General features: G+C 45.0%; 1 protein-coding gene across 3 annotated transcripts in view; it reads right to left on the reverse strand.

The window, feature by feature from the left end:
* Positions 1 to 21,954, reverse strand: part of spata7 (spermatogenesis associated 7) — a 95,456-nt gene extending 73,502 nt beyond the window's left edge. For all 3 annotated transcript variants that reach the window (XM_078562303.1, XM_078562305.1, XM_078562304.1), the window contains exon 1: positions 21,813 to 21,954. In XM_078562303.1, coding sequence (XP_078418429.1) covers positions 21,813 to 21,849 — 37 coding nt within the window. In that variant the 5' untranslated portion in view covers positions 21,850 to 21,954. The remainder of the gene's footprint in view (positions 1 to 21,812) is intronic.
* Positions 21,955 to 22,375: the final 421 nt, after the last annotated feature.

Genomic DNA, 22,375 nt, shown 5'->3' on the forward strand with positions numbered 1-22,375 from the left:
GCGGAGACGTGGTTAGTGTGACCAGGATTGGGAACTGAACATTTAGGGATATTCGTCATTTAGGAAGGATAGGCAAAAAGAAAAAGGGGATGGGGTAACACTGTTAATAAGGGACGAGATCAGTACATTAGTGAGAGAGGATCTTAAATCGAAGGATCAAGATGTAGAATCAGTTTGGCGGAGCTAAGAAACTACAAGGGGCAGCAGATATTGGTGGGACTTGTTTACAGGCCACAAACAGTAGTGGTAATATTGGGCATGGTATAAAGCAGAAAATTAGAGCTGCATCTAACAAGATTAATACAGTAATAATGGGTGACTTCAATTTACATATAGACTGGGTAAACCTAATTAGCACTAATGGTATGGAGGATGACTTCCTGGAGTGTCTACGAGATGGGTTTCTGGAGCAGTACACTCAGGAACCAACTAGGGATCAGGCTATTTTAGATTTAGTATTATCTAATGAAAAAGGGCTAATCAATAGCCTTGCTGCAAAGCAGCCATTAGGAAATTGTGACCATAATATGATAGGGTTTTATATTAAGTTTGAAAGTGATATAGTTCATTCTGAAATGAGGATCCTATATCTGAACAAAGGAATTTAGGAAGGTATGAAGGGCAAGTTGGCTATGGTGGATTGGGAAAATACATTAAAAGATTTGATGGTAGACAGGCGATGGCTAGTATTTAAAGAAGAAGTATTACATGGTTTACAGCAAACATACATTTCTCTAAGACACAAAAACCCAACAGGAAAGGTGAATCAACTGTGGATAACAAAAGAAGTTAAAGCTTACATTAGATCGAAGGAAGTGGCTTATAAGGTTGCCAGGAAAAGTGGTAAGCATAAGGATTGGGAACAATTCAGAATCCAGCAAAGGATGACCAAGAAACTGATGAAGAAAGGGAAAACAGAATATGACTGCAAGGTAGCGAATAATATAAAGGCCGACCAAAAAAGCTTCTTTGGTATGTGAAAAGGAAAAGATTAGCAAGGACAAATGTGGGTCCATTACAGGCAGAGACAGGACAATTTATGCTAGAGAATAGGGAAATGGCAGAGAAGCTAAACAATTACTTTGTGTCTGTCTTCACAGGGGAAGATACAGAAAATCCCCCAGAAACTCTACGGAACCAAGGGACTAGTGAAAATGAGGAACTGAAAGAAATTAGTATAATAAAGAGGTAATACTCAAAAAATTAATGGGATTAAATGTTGATCAATCTTCTGGACCAGATGTGTTGCATCCCAGAGTGTTGAAGGAGGTGGCTAAAGAGATAGTGGATGCACTGGTGGTTATCTTTCAAAATTCTACAGATTCTGGAAATGTTCCTGCAGACTGGAAAGTAGCAAATGTAACCCTGCTATTTATGAAGGGAGGGAGAGAGAAACTGAAAACTACAGGCCTGTTAGTTTGATGTCAGTAATACGAAAAAATGCTAGAATCTGTTATAAAGGATATGATAACTAGACACTTGGAAAATAATTATATGGTTAGGCAGCGTCAATATGAGTCTATGAAAGGGAAATCATGTTTGACAAACCTGTTTGAGTTTTTTGAGGATGTTACGTATAACATAGATGAAGGAGAACCAGTGGTTGTGGCATATTTGGATTTTCAGAAGGTTTCGATAAGGTCCCACATAAGAGGTAGTAAACAAAATTAGAGCACATGGGATTGGGGGTAATATACTACTATGGGTTGAGAATTGGATAACAGACAGAAAACAGAGAGTAGAAATAAATGGGTCATTCACAAGATGGCAGGCTGTTACTAGTGGGTACTGCAAGGATCAATGCTTGGGCCATCGCTGTTCACAATCTATATAAATGATTTGGATGTGGGGACCAAATATAATATTTCCAAATGTGATGACACAAAACTAGGTGGAAATATGAGTTGTGAGGAGGATGCAAGGAGGCTTCAAGGAACTTGGACAGGCTAAGTGAATGGGCAAGAACATGGCAGATGGAATATAATGTGAATGAGTGTGAAGTTATCCATTTTGGTTAAAAAAAACAGAAATACAGAGTATTTCTTAAATGGCGAGAGGTTGGGAAGAGTTGATGTACAAAGGTGTCCTTGTTCATGAGTCACTAAAACCTAGCAGGCAGGTGCAGCAAGCAATTAGGAAGGCAATTAGTGTGTTGGCCTTCATCGCAAGGGGATTTGAGTACAGGAATAAAGTTGTATAGCCTTGATGAGACTGCACCTGGAGCAGTGTGTACAGTTTTGGTCTATTTATCTAAGGCAGGATGTATTTGCCATAGAGGGAATGCAATGGAGATTCACAGAGTAATCCCTGGGATTCAGCTGCTTCATCAATGACCTTACTTCCATTCTAAGGTCAGAAGTGGGATGTTTGATGATGATTGCACAATATTCAGCACCTTTGTGACTCCTCAGATACTGAAGCAGTCCATGTCTAAATGCAACAAGGCCTGGACAATATCCAAGCTTGGGCTGAAAAGTGGCAAGTAACATTCACACCAAAGAAGTGCCAGACAATGACCATCTCCAACAAGAAAGAATCTAACCATTGTGCTTGACATTCAATGGCATTGCCATCGCTGAATCCCCCACTATCAACATCCTGGTGGGGGTTACCATTGACCAGAAATTGAACTGGACGAGCCATATAAGTACTGCGGCTACAAGTGCAGGTCAGAGGCTAGGAATCCTGTGGAGTGTAACTCACCTCCTGACTCCCCAAATCCTGTCCACCATCTACAAGGCACAAGTCAGGAATTTGATGGAATGCTCTCCACTGGCCTGGATGAGTGCAGCTCCAACAACACTCAAGCAGCTTGACACCATTCAGGACAAAGCAACCCACTTGATTGGCACCCCATCCACAAACATTCACTCCCTCCACCACCAACGCACAGTAGCAGTAGTGTGTATCATCTACCAGGTGCACTGCAGGAACTCACCAAGATGCCATAAACAGCATCTTCCACACTCACGACCGCTACCATCTAGAAGGACAAGGGAAGCCGATGCTTTGGAACACCACCACCTGGAAATTCCCCTTCAAGCCACTCACCATCCTACTTGGAAATATATCGCCGTTCCTTCACTGTCACTGGGTCAAAATCCTGAACTTCCTCCCCTAACAGCACTTTGGGTGTACCTGCAGCACATGAACTGCAACAGTTCAAGAAGGCAGCTCACCGCCACCTTCTCAAGGGCAATTAGGGTTGGGCAATAAATGCTGGCTAGCTGGCAATGCCCACACCCTATGAATGAATTAAAAAAAAGTAGTGGGATTGTCTCATGAGGAGAGATTGAGGAAACTGGGCCTGTATTCTCTAGGGTTTCGAAGAATAAAAGGTGATCTCATTGAAACTTACAAAATTCCTACAGGGCATAACAGGGTAGATATGGATAGGATGTCTCCCCTGGCTGGTGTGTTTAGAACCAGAGTATACAGTGTCAGGATAAGGGACAGGCCAGTTAGGACCGAGATGAGGAGGAATTTCTTCACTCAGGTGAACCTTTGGAATTCTCTAACCCAGAAGGCTGAGAAAGCTCAGTCATTGAGCATGTTCAAGACAGAAATTGATAGATTTCTGGATACTAATGACATCAAGGGATACGGGGATAGTGAGAAAGATGGCGCAAGAGGTAGATGATCAGCCATGATGTTTGAATCATGGAGCAGGCTCGACAGGCCAAATGGCCTACTCCTGCCCCTATTTCCTATGTTCATACTTCCTACAGTGTTCCGAGCAGAAGTGAAAAAATGAAAGATCTGCATGAGCCAAACACCTTTCATGGCCTCATGATATCCCAAAGCAGTTTACAGCTAATGAAATACTTTTGAAGTGCAGTCACTGTTATAATGTAGAACACGATACTCCAGCTGTCACCTAACCAGATGTTTCTGTTCACACTCTCTTAACACTGCAAATTAGCTGTTAGAAGAGAAAAGCTGGGTGCAAGTTCTCTCCTGTAGAGAATGTACAACCAGGTACAGCTGACAGCACATCACACACCAAGACAGTATGGCTTCAAAGTTCAGCTCCTTAGCAGCTGTTTATTCAGCACGGCAAGTGCCATTTTGCCTCCAAGATGGCATGCACATTTCTGGTGCAAGTTACGTTGTCCACCATTATGCTGAGGACGTGGCGTGTCTGCTGTTTGTTTCCGGCGGAACTATACGGAATAGGCAGATCATGAGGACAATCAGTGTTGCAACATTGATTTGAAGCCAGAGCTGCCACTTTGGAGCTCAATGCCTCAGCTAATGCCCTCACTTAACTAAACATGTATTCAGCAGCAGGAAGGGACCTTCTCATCCCACCAAGAGCCATCTAACTATTTATGTAACTCTTTCGAGTTATCAACAGATCGCATGTAACTTTTTCGAGTACATTCACAGTTCTTGGTTTTCCGGGAGTGGGACATGAACCCACAACCTTCTGATTCAAAGGCGAGGGTGCTATGAACTGAGCCACAGCTGACACCTCCAAGAGCCATCTAAAAATTCCTTCGAGTTATCAACAGTCACAGATTGCAACTCTTTTGAGTACAATCACAGTTCTTAGTTTCCGGGAGTGGGACATGAACCCACAACCTTCTGATTCAAAGGCGAGGGTGCTATGAACTGAGCCACAGCTGACAAACATCAATTGCTTACAAGTTAATTGCTCGTTGATTCCCATTGGTTCGTGATGCAATTGCAGGAATGTTCAGTGATTTCCAGAGGTCTTTAAAGTTGCTGAAGTCTACAGGGAGGAATGGTGGGGCATGTGCTAAAGATTTATCCTGACTTCAAGGATTCTGTACAAACTACCTGCTTCCGGACATGGGTGTAATGGTATGTGCTCCCCTTGGACTAGAGCATGACAGGGAGAATGAGCAGAACAAGCTACTTGAAGGAGGAAGAGGTGGAGGAGAAGGACTCTCAGCAGGAAGCCATATCCACTCAGGATGTCCAAGCAGCAATTCTCCTACCTGAATCTCAGTGAGGAACATTGGGCCAAATTAAGGACATCCTCACTGAAATGTACCACCTGCTTCAGCCAGAAAGTAGGCCAAGAACAACATTACCAGGGGCTGTGATGATGACTGTGGCTATGACCTTTATGTGTCTGGCTCAGTCCAGTCTAGAGCAGGTGATATTTGTAACATCTCCCAGTTTGCTGTTCAATGCTGCATAAGGGAGGTCGCTAAGGCTTTGTATTCTAAAACCGCTGAATACATTTCATTTTCTCCTGCCAGAGAAAAGCAGGCAGAGTGTAGCTTCATGGGGATTACAGGCTTCCTCATGTTACAGTGCAATGACTGCAAGCATGTTGCTTCAACTCTGAGGTTATGGGGCACAAGGCTGTCCTTTGGTGACATGGCTCATGACTCCACTGTGCTACCCATGCACACGTTGGCAGCATGCATGCATACATAAGAAAGTCATGCTGCCACACAAGATGTGACATAGCAGATCTTCGAGATCTTTGGAGTGGTCCTGCAGTACTTGACAGAGCAGGCACTGCGATCCCAAGTGGTCTGCTTCATGCTGTACAACCTTGCTATCATGAGGGCACAGCCCTTGAAAGGAGGAGAAGCAGGAAGAAAAGGAAGAGGCAACTAACATAGCTCCTTTCTGCCCAGGTTGGCTGTGACTGACTCATCTGACTGTAATACCAGTAAGTGAAACTCCAATTTTCCATTCACCAACAGTCCCACATCTTACCTTTCCTCTATTGCCCACCAACACACCATTCTCTTGGCCACAACACTAAAATAAAAGCCATCACAAAATAAACAGTTCAAATCAAATTTATAAATCAAACCATGCCATATTGCACACAAACAACAGCTAATCACTCTGTGCATTCTCTTAGTGTCCATTCTTTATGTGCCTTTGCCTGGTCTAGTTCTCTTATGTAGTGCTACCTCAGTGGGTGCAGTATAGCTAGATTAAGGCTACTGGCTTTCAGTGGGCGAAACAGCAGATGGCCTTGCAGCCTTGGTCTTAGAAAGCCCAGCTTTCTACCTCCTCCAGCACCACCTCCGCATGGACAACAGCAGTTTGCACTGGTTGCTGACAGACAGGGGCACTGGCGGAGTGACAATAATGAGAGGATAAATGTTATCATCCGGAGAGAAGACAGCAAGTTCATCCTCCACATAGCCACTGTCACTCCCACAGGCAGTGCCTCAATCCTAGCAATTAGTTGGAGGACAGATTGCTGGGCTGCTGTGGCTGTAAACCCCTTTAAACATTTGTTTCTACAGCTACAATGGCAGCCACCTGAAGCTTGTGTGGCAGCAAGCTCAGTTTTGCACAAAAGCAGTCTGAGCTTAAGGCAGTGAGCTGAAATTGCATGAGAGGAACTCGAAGCGTGCATGAGAGCACTCTAAGCTTCCACTCAGCATCCTGACATTGTCTTTACTCGTATCCTTCGTTCCTGTGCTCTCAAATATACATTGGCTCCCAGTCAAACACTACCTTGATTTTAAAATTCTGATCTTTGTTTTCAAACCATTCCCTATCTCTGTAATTCCTCCAACTCCACAACCATCTGAGACATCTGCGCTCATCTAATTCTAGGCCCTTGCGTATCTTTAACTGTTTCACCACAGCCTCCAGCTGCCCGGGCCCCAAGCTCTGGAACTTTCTCCCTAAACATCTCTTTTTTAATTATTTCACAGGACGTGGGCATCACAGGCTAGACCAGCATTTTTATTGCCCATCCCTAATTGCCTGCCTCTCTACCTCTCCTTCCTCCTTTAAGACGCTCCTTAATGCCTATTTCTTTGACCAAGCTTTTGGCCATCTGCCTTAATAACACCTTATGTGGCTCAGTGTCAAGTCTTGTTTTATAACACCTGAAGGGCCTTTGATGTCTCCTATTTGTCCTTCGAGGCAAAGATGACCATGTTCAGCATGTGGGGTGTTTGATAGGGTTGCGGTAGGCACATAGGTGACTGCTAAGGCCGATCTGGCCCCAGAAGGTTCTGCTGCAACTAGGACAGTATATCACAGATGACTGAGCTTTGGACAAGTTGCTGGCTTGGGATTTCCTCTCCTCGCATTTTCTCTCTGCCTCTGATATCTGTTTATTTTCGAAGGGGGGCGCACCAGTTTTATTTGGCCATGCCTGGTGCAGTGATCCAAGGCAAACAGCTTCCAGGATTCAAAGTCAATATCCTAAGTGTAAGTGAAGTCTTCAGAGTGTCCTCATTGTGCTTCCTTTGACCGCCATAACAGGGAACCCGAGACTCAAGCTCTCCATAGAAGATTTGCTTCGGCAAGCGAGTGTCAGGCATTCTGGCTACATGACTAGCCCAACTCAGTTGTGACTCTCTCAATATGCTGTGGTTATATTAGATACAGTAATATATTAAAGGCACTATAGCAATACAAGTTGCTGTTACTGCAGTGGAAGCTCAGACATTGGACATCAGAGGCTGAATCATGGTTGAGTCCATAAGTGTGCTAATAGAATTGGCCACCACTTCCACATTGGAGGATTGAGCTCAAAGCTCTGTGCAAGCCCTGTGTCAAGTTGGTGTCAGACTCCTTCATGCTCCTTGACAATGAATGCAGGCTTTCTGGCAGGCTTGCCAATGCAGCAAGCATTTCATTATGCATACCCATCAACCTCCTTCTGAAAGCAGTCCATTGAATTTGTCACCCAAATCCGCCACAGCAGAACTCATGTGTGACCATGCTCCCAAATGAACTGGCACCTGTGCTACCCTTGTTCCCCGCCCTGGCTGCAGACCATTCACTACTTATTCCTTCACAGAATGTGGGTGTCACTGCCTTTTTTATTGCCCATCCCTAAATTTTCTTTGATGTCAAGGGCAGTCACTTTCACCCCATCTCTGGAATTCAGCTCTTATGTCCATGTTTGGACCAAGGCTGTAATGAGGTTTGGAGCTGAATGGCCCTGGCAGAACCAAAACTGAACGTCAGTGGGTAGGTTATTGCTAAGTAGGTGCTGCTTGATTAAACCATCAGCAAAGTGGTAGAAGGTGTTAAGTAGAGTGATGGGGCAGTAATTTTCCAGAGTGGATTTGTCCTGCTTTTTGCTGACAGGACATAGCTGGGTAATTTTTCACTATGTCCGGTAGATGCCAGTGTTATAGCTGCACTGAAACAGCTTGGCTAATGGTCCTGCTAGTTCTGGAGCACAAGTTTTCTGCAGTACCACCTGGATGTTATCAGGGCCCATACCCTATATCCACTGCCAACAATAGTGCCCCATTGCAACATCTCCAACTCTATTTTTAGTCCTGACTGATCACCAAGATCATGTTCATCAGATATGTATTCCCATTACATCTGACAAAGAAAGAATGGCCCAAATCTTTCAGTTGTAAAGACAGCAAAATAGTCAGCATTTGCTGTCATTACAACTGTGAAACTAACAGCAGCTTTTGGCATCCGCACATGCACAATTAAACATGGGAATCCAAAAGTTGTCAGTGATTCCCTGCTTCTACACAGGGTGAGCTGTTGAAGTCCCCATAGACTGAAATCTTCTGGAAATCTTGCTGAAATATCACGCTTTGTTAAAATGCATACTTAATAAGGTGTAGGATTTAACATTGTAATAAATCATACCTACTGCTGAAGAACCTCTCTACCTCTAGAAAACTATATTTTTCTATATAAAACTTCATTTTTCTACATAAAGCTATATTTTTTCCATTCAGATAAAAATTTATTTTTTAAACAATAAAAATATATTTTTTAAAGTTAATGATATTTCAGCTTTTAATGTGTATGCCCTAATCTTTATTTCGCTCTCTGTAACATTTATAACAAAGTTGAGGATAATCAGTGCATTATACTCCCTGGTTTGCTGTCTGTGAAAATTCTTCATGTGATTCGCTGCTTAGCCTGCCTGATAACACCACTGTTTCTGGATGCCTGGAGGTCCCTTGACATTTTTTTAAAAATTTGTTCATGGGATGTGGGCTTCGCTGGCTAGGACAGCATTTATTGCCCATCCTTAATTGCACTTGAGAAGGTGTGGTATGCTGCTTTCTTGAACCACTGCAGTCCATGTGTTGTAGGAACACCCACAGTGCTGTTAGGAAGAGGGTTACAAGTGTTTGACCCAGCGACAGTGAAGGAATGGTGATATAGTTCAAAGTCAGAGTGGTGTATGACTTGGAGGGAAACTTACAGGTGGTGGTGTTCCCATGCATCTGCTGCTCTTGCCCTAGGTGGGAGAGGTCATTTGTTTGGAAGGTGCTGTCGAAGGAGCCTTTGGTAAATTCCTGCAGCGCATCTTGGAGATGATACACACTGCCGCCACTGTGTATCGATGGTGGAGGGAGTGAATGTTTAAGGTGATGGATGGGGTGCCAATCAAGTGGGCTGCTTTGTCCTGAATGGTGTCGAGCTTCTTGAGTGTTGTTGGAGCTGCACTCATCCAGGCAAGTGGAGAGTATTCCATCACACTCCTGACTCGTGCCCTGTAGATGTTGGTCAGGCTTTGGGGAGTCAGGAGGTGAGTTACTCCCTACAGAATTCCTAGCATCTGACCTGCTTTTGTAGCCACAGTATATATATGGTTGGTCTGGTTCAGTTTCTGGTCAGTGGTAACCCCCAAGATGTTGATAGCACGGGATTCCAATGGCAATGCCATTAAATGTCAAGGGAAGATGGTTAGATTTTCTCTTGTTGGAGATGGTCATTGCCTGGCACTTGCATGGCACGAATGTTACCTGCCACTAGTCAGCCCAAGCCTGAATATTGTCCAGGTCTTGCTGCATATGAACATGTACTGCTTTAGTATCTGAGGTGTCATGAATGGTGCGGAACAATGTGTAATCAGTGGATACCTCCACTTCTGACCTTATGATGGAAGGAAGGTCATTGACGAAGCAGCTGAAGATGGTTGGGTCTAGGCCACTACCCTGAGGAACTACTGCAGCAATGTCCCAGGACCGAGGTGATTGATCTCCAACAACCACAACCATCTACTCACTATGCGTCTAGCCAGTGGAGAGTTTTCCCCTCCCCCGCGATTCCCATTGACTTCAGTTTTTCTCAGGCTCCTTGATGCCACACTTGGTCAAATGTGGCTTTGATGTCGAGGGCAATGATTCCCACCTCACCTTTTGAATTCAGCTCTTTTGTCCATGCTTGGACAAAGGCTCTTATGAGGTCAGGAGCTGAGAGGCCGTGGCGGACCCCAAACTGAGCATCAGTGAGCAGGTTATTGTTCAGTAAGTGCCACTTGATAGCACTGTCAACGACACTTTCCATCATTTTGCTGATGATTGAGAGTAGACTGGGCCAGGTTGGATTTGTGCTGCTTTTGGTGGACAGGAGATACCTGGCCAATATTCTATATTGCCGGGTAGATGCCAGCATTGTAGCTGTACTAGAACAGCTTGGCTAGGACACAGTTAGTTCTGGAACACAAGTCTTCAGTACAATCTTTCCTCTCCCTCCCAGAATTATGATAGGGTCCCCCTTGTCCTCACTTATCACCCCACCAACCTCCGCATTCAAAGGATCATCCTCCGCCATTTCCGCCAACTCCAGCATGATGCCACCACCAAACACATCTTCCCTTCACCCCCCTGGTGGCATTCCACAGGGATCGTTCCCTCCGGGACACCCTGGTCCACTCCTCCATCACCCCCTACACCTCAACCCCCTCCCACGGCACCTTCCCATGCAACTACAGAAGGTGTAACACCTGCCCCTTTACTTCCCCCCTCCTCACCGTCCAAGGGCCCATACACTCCTTTCAAGTGAAGCAGCACTTCACTTGCACTTCCCTCAATTTAGTCTACTGCACTCGTTGCTCCCAATGCAGTCTCCTCTACATTGGAGAGACCAAACGCAGACTGGGTGACTGCTTTGCGGAACACCTTCGGTCTGTCTGCAAGCGTGACCCAGACCTCCCTGTTGATTGCCATTTCAACACACCACCCTGCTCTCATGCCCACATGTCCATCCTTGGCCTGCTGCAATGTTCCAGTGAAGCCCAACGCAAACTGGAGGAACAGCACCTCATCTTCCGACTAGGCACTATACAGCCTTCGGAATTAACATTGAGTTCAACAACTTTAGATCATGAACTCTCTCCTCCATCCCCAACCCCTTTCTGATCCCCTTTTTACCAATAATTAATAATTTTTAAAATATATTTTTCTTTTCCCACCTATTTTTAAATTTATTTTGATCTTTCGTTTTATTTCCACCTTTTAGCCCATTTCGACCCCTTCCCCCCACCCCACCCCCACTAGGGCCATCTGTCACTTGCTTGTCCTGCTATCTACCCTTAATGTCACCATTAGCACATTCCTTAGATAATATCACCACTGTCAACACCCCTTTGTCCTTTTGTCTATGACATCTTTGGCAATCTCTTCTTTGCCTCCACCTATCACTGGCCCTCTATCCAGCTCTACCTGTCTCATCCCCTCAACCAGCTTATATTTCACCACATTTCTATTTTTCCTTAGTTCTGATGAAGAGTCTTACAGACTTGAAACGTTAACTGTATTCCTCTCCGCAGATGCTGTCAGACCTGCTGAGTTTTTCCAGCTATTTTTGTTTTTGTTTCAGATTTCCAGCATCCACAGTATTTTGCTTTAATCTTCAGCACAATTGCTGGAATGTTGTCAGAGCCCATAACTGTTGCAGTGTCCAGTGTTTTCAGCTGTTTCTTGATATCACGTGGATTGAATCACATTAGCTGAAGACTGGCATCTGTGGTGCTGGGAACCTGAGGAGGAGGCAGAGATGGATCATCCACTTGGCACTTCTGGCTGAAGATGACTGCAAATGCTTCAGCCTTCGCTTTTGCACTGATGTGCTGGGCTCCCCCATCATTGAGGACGAGGATGTTTGGGCAGCCTCCTCCTCCAGTGAGTTGTTTAATTGTCCACTACCATGCACGACTGGGTGTGGCAGGGCTGCAGAACATCTGATCCATTGGTAGTTGGATCGCTTAGCTCTGTCCATCGCATGCTGCTTACGCTGTTTGACATGCGAGTATACCTATGTTGTAGTTTCACCAGATTGACACCTCATTTTTAGGTATGCTTGGTGCTGCTCCTGCCCATGCCCTCCTGCACTTTTCATTGAACGAGGGTTGATTCCCCCGGCTTGATGGTAATGGTAGAGCGGGGAACATGTCGGGCCATGAGATTGTGGTTGTGTACAATTCTGCTGCTGCTGGTGGCCCACAATGCCTCAGGATGGCCATTAATCTGTTTGAAATCTATCCCATTTAGCACAGTGGTGGTGCCACACAACATGATGGAGGGTGTTCGCAATGTGAAGACGGGACTTTGTCTACACTAGGATTGTGTGGTAGTCACACCTACCAATATTGTCTTGGACAGATACACCTGCGACAGGTAGATTTGTGAGGATGAGGTCAAGTAGGTTTTCCCCCTCTTATTGGTTCCCTCACCACCTGCCACAGACCCAGTCTAGCAGCCATGTGGTGCTACCAAACCACTCTTGGTGATGGACTTTGAAGTCCCCCAACCAGAGTACATTCTCTGCACTTGCACCCTCAGTGCTTCCTCCAAATGGTGTTCAACATGAAGGAGCTGTTCATCAGCTGAGGGGGGGGAAGGTAGGTGGTAACTACCTTTGCCCATGAGACTTCATGGGTTCCAGAGTCGATGTTGAGGACTCCCAGGGCAACTCCCTCCCAACTGTATACCACTGTGCCGCCACCTCTTATCACCAACAGGACAGACCTGGGGATGGTGATAATGGTATCTGGGACATTGTCTGTAAGGCATGATTCCGTGACTATGACTAGTCTGTGGGAAAGCTCTCCCAATTTTGGCACTAGCCCTCAGATGTTAGTAAGGAGGACATTGCAGGGTTGACAGGGCTGGGTGTGCCGTTGTTGTTTCTGCTGCCTAGGTCCTTCCAGTTTCATTCCATTTTTTAGATTTTGTAGTGATTTGACACAACTGAGTTGTTTGCTAGGGCACTTAAGTGTCAACCACATTGCTTTGAGTCTGGAGTCACATTGACCAGATGGTAGATTTCCTTCTCTAAAGGACATTAGTGAACCAGATGGGTTTTCATGGCATTTGACAATGGTTTCATGGTCACCATTAGACTAGCTTTCAATTGAATTCAAATTCCACCAGCTGCCATGGTGGGATTTGAATCCATGTCCCCATAGCATTAGCCTGGGCCTCTGGAGTACTAATCCAGTGATATTATCACTGTGCCACAACCTCCCCTGACTTGGCACCAGGTTGAAATTAACTTTGGAAAAGACCAAATTCATGCCACAAAAACTCCTAGATCTTTGAGAGCAGCTTTCTTCGAGGTCAGCAGCAAGTGCTGTTGCTTTGCACCGACTGCAAAATTCAGAGCAGTGTATTTTTCTAAATCACTATTAGAAGGGACATGGCCATCAGATGTTCAAATCAACAAGATTTCTCCAGTTCCTAAGTGTTTTTCTTATTTTGGACTGTAGATACAAATCAAATTAAGCCTTATATATTTCTGTGATTGACTAGTTAAATTGCAGAAGGAACATTGCCTAGATAAAACAGCAGCTGCTGTGTTCAAACAGTAATGACAGTCAGTACAAAATTAATTTCTTGCAAATTATCACTCTTGGGAACGTCAATGTAATTTAAATCCATCACCATTAAATGAAATAATTCGAGAGATTGTAATTCTAAGTGACTTTGTCTAAAATTAATTGCAACATGCTTTGCTAAATCAAAGCGATGTTTATTCTGATCCTTCTGAACATCTTACCAGCGTGCTGGATATAGTTTTCACATAGTGATTTTAAGACTGATTCCAATAAGAACATTTAATCACAGTTCCTTTTGTTTTAATCACCATGCTCAAAGTGAATGGCGCAATGATGCTATAAGTCAGCATACTGGAGAGTGGGGCCCAGGTTTCCTTTGGGGGGTGGTGGTAGGGGGGATCTGCCAAATTCCTTACTGCAACTAAATGGGAGTCCAGCAGAATTTACCAGAATATGACCCAATTACAAGTGTGCCAATTTCTACCAATCTACAGCAAGCGAGATAAACATGAAAGAGAAAGAGATAGAGAATGGTAGGAGGAAGCTCATGTGGAGAATAAACACCGGCATAGACCATTAGGTCGAATTGCCTGCTTCTCTGCTGTTTACACTATAGACAGAATTTAATGAAGATGGTGGGCTGGGGGCGTCTGAATCTGCCACCAAAATTGACGGCACACTCGTCAGCCTGATTTCCAGGATCCCAAGGGAGTTAAGTCCCTCACTGGCAGCGGGAACCCTGCCGCTGGGGTTCCCAGCTCCTCGGCGGACATTTATTTGCTGAATGTCCCCCAGCAGGGCAGAAATTCTGCCCTGAGATCTGCTGGCTAATCAGAGAGGCCTGCAACTCTCAATTACCAGCAATGCCACCAAGGTGGTAGCATGATGCTATAAGTCAGCATACTGGGAAATGGGGTTCAGATTTCCTTGGGGGGGGGGGTGGTTCTGTAGGATGAAGGTCTTGGGGAGGGATCATCGGTGAGGTGAGGGAGCTGGGTCAGAGGAAAGGGCATGGAGGTGACTTTCAGCACCACCACCTACTCCCAATGCTGGGGCTGTCAATAAGGCACTGTGTCTTTGAACGTGGAATCTCACCCCCCTCTCCCCACCCTAGGGTTCAAACAAACCTGACAAGGGTTGCAGGTCAATCTCCCCACATGCATATCCTCTGCCTGCCACTGGTCATAAGTGGGATGAAGCCCCTAATTGCCCACAAGGACCTCAATTGGTGACCGTTTGGGAAGGCTGCCTGCAAACCATCCTGCTCCAAACTAAATCATGGGGAGGTAGGGTCCCACCCTGCACCCTCCCACCCACCTCCAACTTTGCAACTCTCCCTCTTGGCTTAAATTCTGCCCTATGTAGAGCTATGTAATTCAGAGATTTACCAGCTCCTTACAAGGCCAATAATGATAGACACAAACTCAGGAACTGGACTCACTCCATGAGCTAAGTAAGGACCTAGTAAATTACGCCAGGCTAGTGCACTGTGAGACAAGGTGGGTGCAAGTGGAACCTCCAGGATGAGGTGTGCCAGGTGAGGGGAGTCATCATATCTTTGATTTGCAGGATGCACCACAGCAACTCACCAAGGTTATTTCAACAGCACACTCCCCGCCTCCCTGAAACCTCTACCAACAAGAAGGGGAAGAGCAAAAATGCAATGGGATTGCCATCCACTCGAAATTTCCATCCAAGTCACATACCATCCCGACATGGACAGAATTTGCTGTCAATCACTGTCTCTGGATCAATATTATGGAATGCTGTAACATTATTGCGAAAGTACTATTGACACAAGCCCATATATGGAGTTAAGCTGCAAATCAACCAAGACCTCATTGAATGTCAGCAGATCAAGCTTGAGGGGCTTAATGGCCAACAATAAGCAGTTCAAGAAGAGGGTCCACCACCACTATCTAAGGTCAATAAATGTAGACTTGCCAACTTCACCCACATCCAGAGAACAACTTTAAAACATGGCAGATGGACACCAGAAACATGCCAGCAGTGGCGTGGGTATAGCCAGCCCCATGTAAATTAGGTGTCTTCCTGCTGACCCCACAAACTCCAGTAGAATCAGCCATGGAGGACACATGCACTTGTAATCCTGGCAGAATTACTGGGATTGTAGGCATGGATTTCCAGAATCAAGGTAATAAAGATAGAAAATGTTGGAAAATCTCAGCAGGTCTGATAGCATCTGTGGAAAGAGAAACAGAGTTAACGTTTTAGGCTAATGATCTTTCTTCAGAACCAAGGCACCTGGTTCTGCTACAAAACTTCTTTGAAGAAAAATTATTTTAACATGCTAATATCTTGGAAATAAAGATATGATACTCGACAAGATTGCTGCCTACAGTTCCATCAGGCCCAGACTTTAGGGAAAATAACCTTTTTTTTTAAATATATAAATCAGCAAAAACAATTCAGTTAAAAGTATTTTGGATCAGGTGTGAAATCAGAATATCTTTTCTTTATAAATTTGATCTAGGGATGGTGGAGGTTCTGGGAAGAACACATTTATTGACAAACTTTAGTTGTCCTGAAAGATAGCGAGTCTACTCCTTGAAATGATACAGTCATTGTGTTGATGGTGCTCCCATCACTGTGTTACCTAGAGAATTCCATGATTTTGACCCAACAACAATATAAGAACAGTGGTATATATTCAAATCAGGATGGTGTGTGACTTGGAAAGAAACTTGCAATTGGTGGTGTTCCAAGAGGTCATGGGAAGGTAGATGCTGCCAAAGTAAGCTTGGTGACATGCTGAAGCACATCTTGAAAAATGTGGTTGAAATTCGCACTACGTACCAGTAGTGGAAAGGATTTTAGACTGAGTTCAGTGACAGAGGTGGCAATGAAGTGGACTGCTTTGCTCTTGCTTTTTTTTAGTGTTTTTGTGGCTGCACTCATCCAGGCAAGAGCTGAGTATTCCATCACACTCCTGACTTGAGCCTTGTCGATAGTGGAGAGGCTTTGAAGGGTCAAGAGATGATGCCCATTTGACAAATTACCAAGCCTCTGCCCTGCCTTTGTAAGCATGGTTTACCAGGTTACCACAGTTCTGTGCAGTTTTAGCTGATTAACTCCCTCCGTATATCATGGTGTCAGTTAAGACCTGGCCTTTTTCAACTCAAGTTTTCTGCGGCTTAGTTCAATGTAGTATGTCCCTACAGAAGACAATGTGCACACTACATTTGGTGGACCAAAACTCCACATATATGAGTTTTTCAGTAAACCTGGTGATAGGTTTCTGTGCATGTCAGACACCCAACTATATTTTTAAATTAAAAGCAAAATACTGCGGATGCTGGAAATCTAGAACAAAAACAAAAGTACCTGGAAAAACTCAGCAGGTCTGACAACATCTGTGGAGAGTAGGTACGAGGTACTTGCTCCCTGTGTGGATGAGGAAGAGGGCTGTAGGGAGGATGAGCCAGCTGACCACGGTACCATGGCACAGGAGGCCATTCAAGAGGGGGGAGCAAAAAGACAAGTGGTAGTTGTAGGGGATTCGATAATTAGGGGAATTGATAGCTTCCTTTGTAAGCAGGATCGAGAGTCCCGCATGGTATGTTGCCTGCCCGGTGCCAGGGTGAGGGACATCTCTGACTGGCTTGAAAGGATATTGGAGAGGGAGGGGGAGGATCCAGTTGTTGTGGTCCACGTCGGGACAAATAACATGGGTAAGACTAGGAAAGAGGATCTGTTTGGGGATTATCAGGAACTAGGAACTAAATTAAAGAACAGGTCCTCAGGGGTTATAATCTCCGGATTACTACCTGAGCCACTTGCAAGTTGGCATAGGACACGAGAATAAGGGAAGTAAACACGTGGCTAAAGGAGTGGTGTGGGAAAAAGGGGCTCCATTTCGTGGGGCACTGGCATCAGTACTGGAACAGGATGGATCTGTACCGTTGGGACGGTCTCCACCTGAACTGATCTGGGACCAATGTTCTAGCGAAAAGGGTAAATAGGGTGGTCAACAGGACTTTAAACTAGAAAGTGGGGGGGGGGAGGGAAGGGTAAAACTCCAAGAAGTATGACTAGTAGGAAACAAAGCAGCAGGTTAGCGTGTGGGGGGGGTGGATTCAACTTCATGGAAAATTATGAAAAAACTGAAAAGAAAGGAGAGCCCAGGAGAGGCTATTAAAGTCTCCAGAACACAAAATAGGACAGAGTGTTTGGAAAGGGCTAGGAATCTAACTTCAAGCACATCAGATAGAGGGATGACAATGAGAATGGGGGTGGGAAATACAGGACTGAAGGTGTTGTATCTGAATGCACGCAGTATACGAAATAAGGTAAATGAGCTTGTGGCGCAGATTGAAATTGGCAGGTATGATGTGGTGGACATTACGGAGACATGGCTGCAAGGGGACCAGGACTGGGAGCTAAATATTCAAGGATATACATCCTATCGAAAAGATAGGCAGGTTGGCAGAGGGGGTGGGGTTGCTTTGTTAGTAAGAAATGAAATTAAATCGATAGCAAGAAATGATGTAGGGTCAGATGATGTAGAATCTGTGTGGGTAGAGTTGAGGAACCGCAAAGGTAAAAAAACCATAATGGGAGTTATGTACAGGCTTCCGAACAGTAGTCAGGATGTGGGGCACGAGATACACCAGGAGATAGAAAAGGTGTGTAACAAAGGCAAGGTTACAGTGATCATGGGGGATTTCAATATGCAAGTAGACTGGGAAAATCAGGTTGGTAGTGGATCCCAAGAAAAGGAGTTTGTGGAATGTCTACAAGATGGCTTTTTGGAGCAGCTTGTGGTAGAGCCCACTAGGGAACAGGCAATTCTAGATTTAGTGATGTGTAATGAGGCAGATTTGATAAGGGAGCTTAAGGTGAAGGAACCCTTAGGAGAAAGTGACCATAATATGATAGAATTTACCCTGCAATTTGAGAGGAAAAAGCTGGAATCAGATGTAATGGTATTACAGTTGAATAAAGGCAACTTCAGAGGCATGAGGGAGGAGCTGGCCAGAATTGACTTTGAGATGAGCCTAGCAGAAAAGACAGTGGAACAGCAATGGCAGGAGTTTCTGGGAGTAATTTGGGAGACACAGCAAAAATTCATCCCTAGGACAAAGAAGCATACTAAAGGGAGGACGAGGCAACCATGGCTGACAAGGGAAGTCAAGGACAGCATAAAAGCTAAAGAGAAAGCATGCAATACGGGAAGAGCAGTGGGAAATCAGGGAATTGGGAAGCCTACAAAGACCAACAGAGGACAACCAAAAAAGAAATAAGGAGGGAGAAGATTAAATATGAGGGTAAACTAGCCAGTAATATAAAAGAAGATTGCAAGAGTTTTTTTAGATATATAAAGGATAAGAGAGAGGCAAAAGTGGGCATTGGGCCACTGGAAAATGACGCTGGAGAAGTAGTAGTGGGGAACAAAGAAATGGCGGAGGAACTGAATAGGTACTTTGCGTCAGTCTTCACAGTGGAAGACACGAGTGACATCCCCAAAGTTCAAGAGAGTCGGGAGGCAGAGGTGAGTATGGTGGCCATTACCAATGAGAAGGTGCTAGGAAAACTGAAAGGTCTGAAGGTGGATAAATCACCTGGACCAGATGGATTATACCCCAGAGTTCTGAAGGAGATAGCTGAAGAGATAGTGGAGGCGTTAGTGGCGATCTTTGAGGAATCACTGGAGTCAGGGAGGGTCCTAGAGGACTGGAAAATCGCTAATGTAACCCCCCTGTTTAAGAAGGGAGTGAGGCAAAAGACGGGAAATTACAGGCCGATTAGCCTGACCTCGGTCGTTGGTAAGATTTTAGAGTCCATTATTAAGGATGAGATTTCAGAATTCTTGGAAGTGCATGGTAAAATCGGGCAAAGTCAGCATGGTTTCATCAAGGGGAGGTCATGCCTGACAAATCTGTTAGAATTCTTTGAGGAGGTAACGAGTAGGTTAGACAAAGGAGAGCCAATGGATGTTATCTACTTGGACTTCCAGAAGGCCTTTGACAAGGTGCCGCACAGGAGGCTGCTCAGTAAGATAAGAGCCCATGGTATTAGAGGCAAGGTACCAGCATGGATAGAAGATTGGCTGTCTGGCAGGAGGCAGAGAGTGGGGATAAGGGGGTCCTTCTCAGGATGGCAGCCAGTGACTAGTGGAGTTCCGCAGGGGTCAGTGTTGGGACCACAACTTTTCACTTTATACATTAATGATCTAGATGAAGGAACTAAGGGCATCCTGGCTAAGTTTGCAGATAATACAAAGATAGGTGGAGGGACAGGTAGTATTGAGGAGGCGGGGAGGCTGCAGAAGGATTTGGACAGGTTAGGAGAATGGGCAAAGAAGTGGCAGATGGAATATAACGTGGGGAAGTGTGAGGTCATGTACTTTGGTAGGAAGAATAGAGGCATAGACTATTTTCTAAGTGGGGAGAGAATTCAGAAATCTGGAGTGCAAAGGGACTTGGGAGTCCTAGTCCAGGATTCTCTCAAGGTTAACTTGCAGGTTAAGTCGGTAGTTAGGAAGGCAAATTCGAAATAAATGCCAACATTGTGAGGACTAGAATATAAAAGCAGGGATGTACTGCTGAGGCTTTATAAGGCTCTGGTCAGACCACATTTAGAATATTGTGAGCAATTTTGGGCCCCGTATCTCAGGAAGGATGTGGTGGCCCTGGAGAGAGTCCAGAGGAGGTTCACGAGAATGATCCCAGGAATGAAAGGCTTAACATATGAGGAACGTTTGAGGACTCTGGGTCTATACTCGATGGAGTTTAGAAGGATGAGGGGGGATCTGATTAAAACTTACAGAATACTGAAAGGCCTGGATAGAGTGGACATGGGGAAGATGTTTCCATTAGTAGGAGAGACTAGGACCCGAGGGCACAGCCTCAGAGTAAAGGGAAGGCCTTTTAGAACAGAGATGAGGAGAAACTTCTTTAGCCAGAGAGTGGTGAATCTATGGAATTCATTGCCACAGAAGGCTGTGGAGGCCAGGTCATTGAGTGTATTTAAGACCGATAGATAGGTTCTTGATCGGTAAGGGGATCAAAGCTTATTGGGAGAAGGCGGGAGAATGGGGTTGAGAAACTTATCAGCCATGATTGAATGGCGGAGCAGACCCGATGGGCCAAATGGCCTAATTTCTGCTCCTATGTCTTATGGTCTTGAGAGGGATACAGTTGACGTTTCGAGTCCGTATGACCCTTCATCAGAACTAAGACATCCGCAGATGCTGTCAGACCTGCTGAGTTTTCCCATATATTTTTTAATTACTGTTTAAATGTCGTACTATCTTGGTATGTTCCATTTACACAATCAATGTTGGTATATTTTGAGTATAATAAATTGCTATCACATTGAGGTAAGTACCCACAAAAATCTTATTCCATATTAATATCCTTCTACAATTGGCCATTCTCTGGTGATAATGTAGGAAAGACTTTTCATTGCTGACAAATTTAAGTATAATTTACACTGCATTGTGACATCATCACACACTTTTCATGATGCTACAGCATCAAGAGACTTCAGAGGTTAAAATCCAAAAAGAAAGCTTAGATTTTGGAAGTTTACATTGTGCCATTTAATAAATACTGAGGGGGGTTTATTATTTACTTATTCTGTTTTTATATAAGAATACATTCATCCAATCATACACACACATACTCTCTGGCTCTGAAATCATGCTAATTTGTTACAATGCCACACTGTCCAAATTCTAAATAGCTGGTAACCCAGAAAGCTTATATATATATAAAGGAGCTACATTCGTCTGGAAGTGTGGCAAATATCAAAATAGCTTTCAAAAGTATGAAAACGCCCCCAGGTGTTAGGACCCCCCACGACATCTAAATTGCACCAATGACTTGACTTTTAAGTCCAATGTAAATTGGTTAAACTCGCCAGACACTGAAGATTGTGTGAGTAAGCGAGTGAATGAGAAAAAAGCAGCCTGAAGGGAACGGCGAATCACATGAAAGTACACCACAGATACAAAACACATAAAAAGCCGAAATCAGAAGCAGCATTCCAGATTAGCACAAGGAGGAAACTCGCACCGGTTAAAGGCAAATTTAGGTCTGATGTCAGGCAGTCTTCACTCTTGGGAGCATGAAGTGAAACCAAAATGTTTGAAAACATTAAAGATACAGTTGATGACTGGGGTGAGGGTAGATGTTTATGCCTAAGTCGGTCTGGTTGGTTTGCACGGATGGGGTGAAATGCGGACTGCGCTGTGGCTGTAATCACCCCGCTCCAGTTTAAAGCCCTGACTCAGCAGCGGCCGCTGTCACTTACACTGAGCTCGGCCGCCAGCACCTACCTTTCCTGTTCGCCATCTGGATGCCGATCTTTCCCATGCTCCCTACCGGGTGTCACATCGTCCGGTTTAATCCATCTGAGTTAACACCATAATTACCGTCATGACCCGGGCCCAGCGGCGCCCGATGATCCTCCAGCCGCCATTGCCGCTGACTTAAGATCGGGAACAGCAACCAATGGCCGAGCAGCAGCGCCGCGTCTCCGGGCGTCATCGTTACCTTGGTGACAGAGCCTGAGGCTGGGATATGTGATTTCATTTGGGAGGGAGAGAGAGAGAGAGGAAGGGAGAGGAGGAGGAGAGAGGAGGAGGGAGGAGGGGGAGGGGGAGTGGAGGGGGTAAAAGAAGAGATGGGGAGAGAGTGAGGGAGGGAAGGGGAAGGGAGAGAGGGTTAGAGAGGGAAAGGGAGAGAGGATGAGAGAGGGAAGGGGAGAGAGGGAGAGAGAAGGAAAGAAAGAGAGAGAGGGAAGAGGAAGAGAGAGGGGGGATTGAGGAAAAGAGAGGGGAGAAGGGAAGAAAGAGAGAGGGGAGAGAGGAAGAGATGGGGGAGAGAGCGAGGGAGAGAA

Source organism: Cetorhinus maximus, chromosome 18, assembly GCF_964194155.1.
Source record: "Cetorhinus maximus chromosome 18, sCetMax3.hap1.1, whole genome shotgun sequence".
Lineage (NCBI taxonomy): Eukaryota > Metazoa > Chordata > Chondrichthyes > Lamniformes > Cetorhinidae > Cetorhinus > Cetorhinus maximus.